At 39.0% G+C, this 2,192-nt stretch overlaps 2 protein-coding genes across 2 annotated transcripts in view; one reads left to right on the top strand and one right to left on the bottom strand.

Annotated features, from left to right (window-relative positions):
• Positions 1-2,192, top strand: part of LOC106527935 (midasin) — a gene marked incomplete at its 3' end in the record, with an annotated part of 120,394 nt that overhangs the window by 2,089 nt on the left and 116,113 nt on the right. Inside the window, 1 exon segment of the mRNA XM_014022960.1 lies at positions 1,291-1,517. Coding sequence (XP_013878414.1) covers positions 1,291-1,517 — 227 coding nt within the window.
• The window catches only part of gja10b (gap junction protein alpha 10 b), a 75,639-nt gene that overhangs the window by 34,287 nt on the left and 39,160 nt on the right, over positions 1-2,192 (bottom strand). The gene's annotated exons all lie outside the window — the stretch shown is intronic.

The following is a 2,192-nucleotide window of genomic DNA, read 5'->3' as shown; positions in this document are numbered from 1 at the left end:
ACACACACACACACACACACACGTGTATATATATATATGTATGTATCTATGTGTGTGTGTGTGTGTGTGTTTATATATTTGTTGTTATTATTTCTTGTAGTGACTCCAGTGTACTGTTTACTATTCACTTGTCCTCCAGATATCTCAGCAGATAGAAAATAGCGTTAGAACAAACAACAACATCTTTAACAAATTAATAATGTCACCAATGCAGTTTGCTGGAAAAGCATTCCATCTGCTAGGGATGTGGATACATTTTTAATCCTACACCAATWTTAAATCTGACAGCAGATTCCAAAATAACACTTCAAACCAAACAAAATAACACCAGAATCCTGTGATTATCTCATGAGGGAAGTTATTGATGTTTGTTTAGGTGAAATCAGCTCATGTTTTCTTGCTGCAGTTCACAGCAGAACCAGTGTGACCATTTCACCTTCTTGTTTTCTGTTTTTGCTCATAACTTCCTCAGTGTTCAAGATATCGCCATGAAATTTTAGGAAAAGATTCACCTTCTGGTTTTGTAGGAAGCATCTTGTATCCTAAAAATCCTAATAAAACTTAATAATAGCCAATTCAAAAGTAGCAAAAAAGGTATAAAATAATATTACAAGGCAAACTGTAGCATCAAATCAACTTAATGTGTCTTTAAAGTAAGGAAATTAAAACAATTTAAAAGCCATGTGGACATGTGTTTTGTAAACAAAGCTCCTCAACCAATGACAGCGTGTTAAATGTGTCAGGTGACGAAGACGAGCGTCAAAACACGTTACAACAAGCGCTGTTCCRGATAAAAAAACATACTTCGACGTTTCACATCGTTATCAAATTTGGAAGAAGGCCAGATAAAATAATATTCTTCATGGCAGCTTATCTCTTTAAGGTTCACTAGAAAACTCGGGTGATTTACTTTGATCCTATTTTCAAAAAAATTGTCTCTTCAAAACACATCAGATATTAAAAACTCAAAGACGAGGCTGTAGCTAACTACCTGATGTCAGCACGGTTTGTTGAAACTCATAGAAATAACGAAGCAGGAGGAAATAACAAACACACAGAGCAGCCTTGTAAAATCTGGTCACAGCAGTTTGGGAAGAAAATGGCAGCTGCCGACGAGAGATCAACATCCCTACATTTGCTGTTAAGATGTTACAAAATTGTATAATCCAAATATTTTCAAAGCTTAAAATAATAAAATCCAGGATCTAAAGCCCACACTGCTGCCTCCATTGCATCGTTGAAATGTCAGCTTTGTGTGTTTAGTGTTTCTGTTGTGGCCCTTCCCTGCAGACATGGGGCCTGCAGGACAGACAGAGTTTACTGGAGTGTCTGGCTCAGCTTCTTCTGGAGAAAGATCACACCCTGCTGATTGCTCGACACCTTCGACCTCTGSTCTTGGAGCTGTTGGAGCGGAGTGCAGTGAGGGTCCGAGCTGGTGGCAGGATCAACCATGACCTTCATGAGCGCTTGTGTGTGGCCCTCAGCAAACTTCTCCACATTTGTCCCGATGCACATGTGTAAGTTGGCCTTCTTGTGTTCTCTGCTTTTTGTTCTGCGTGTCCATGAAACTRCCTGGTTGACTTAAATACTGAATGATGCACAAAACAATCATTAAAAGTTTGGTTCAGTGTTTCAGCTTTGAAACAAAACCTGTATACAGTCATATGAAAAAGTTTGGGCACCCTTGTTAATTTTCCTCATTTACCTTTATAAATCATTGATTGTTTGGATTTAAAAAATCAGTAAAATATATCATATAGAGGACAAACACAGTGGCTACGTTCACACTGAAGGTCTTAATGCTCAGTTCCGATTTTTTGAAAAAATCCGATCTTTGTGTGTGACCGTTCACATTACATTTTAACTGTGACCTGCATCAGACCCCTGTGTGAACACTACACAGCACTGATGTGACACGCATGCGCAGTAAAAGACGTGACGTCTCATCAGCCGGCTTGTTTGTTTACAAAGCTAGCATGGATGCTACATTTTGCGCATCGAATCAGAAGTTGTTGTTTAATCAGAGCCGATTAAATAATTATCTGACCTGCTTCTTTAGTTCAGTGTTTATATCTGAAGCTGCCTCTGACCGGGATGCTCCAGTAAACGACGAATCTACGAGCTGGAAAAAAGTATCGACCAAGTATCGAACTTTAGGATCGATACTCTCTGTGACCCAGGCTGGACATCGT

Source organism: Austrofundulus limnaeus, unplaced genomic scaffold (assembly GCF_001266775.1).
Source record: "Austrofundulus limnaeus strain Quisiro unplaced genomic scaffold, Austrofundulus_limnaeus-1.0 Scaffold351, whole genome shotgun sequence".
Taxonomy (NCBI): Eukaryota; Metazoa; Chordata; class Actinopteri; order Cyprinodontiformes; family Rivulidae; genus Austrofundulus; species Austrofundulus limnaeus.
This window is presented reverse-complemented; position numbering and strand designations above follow the sequence as displayed.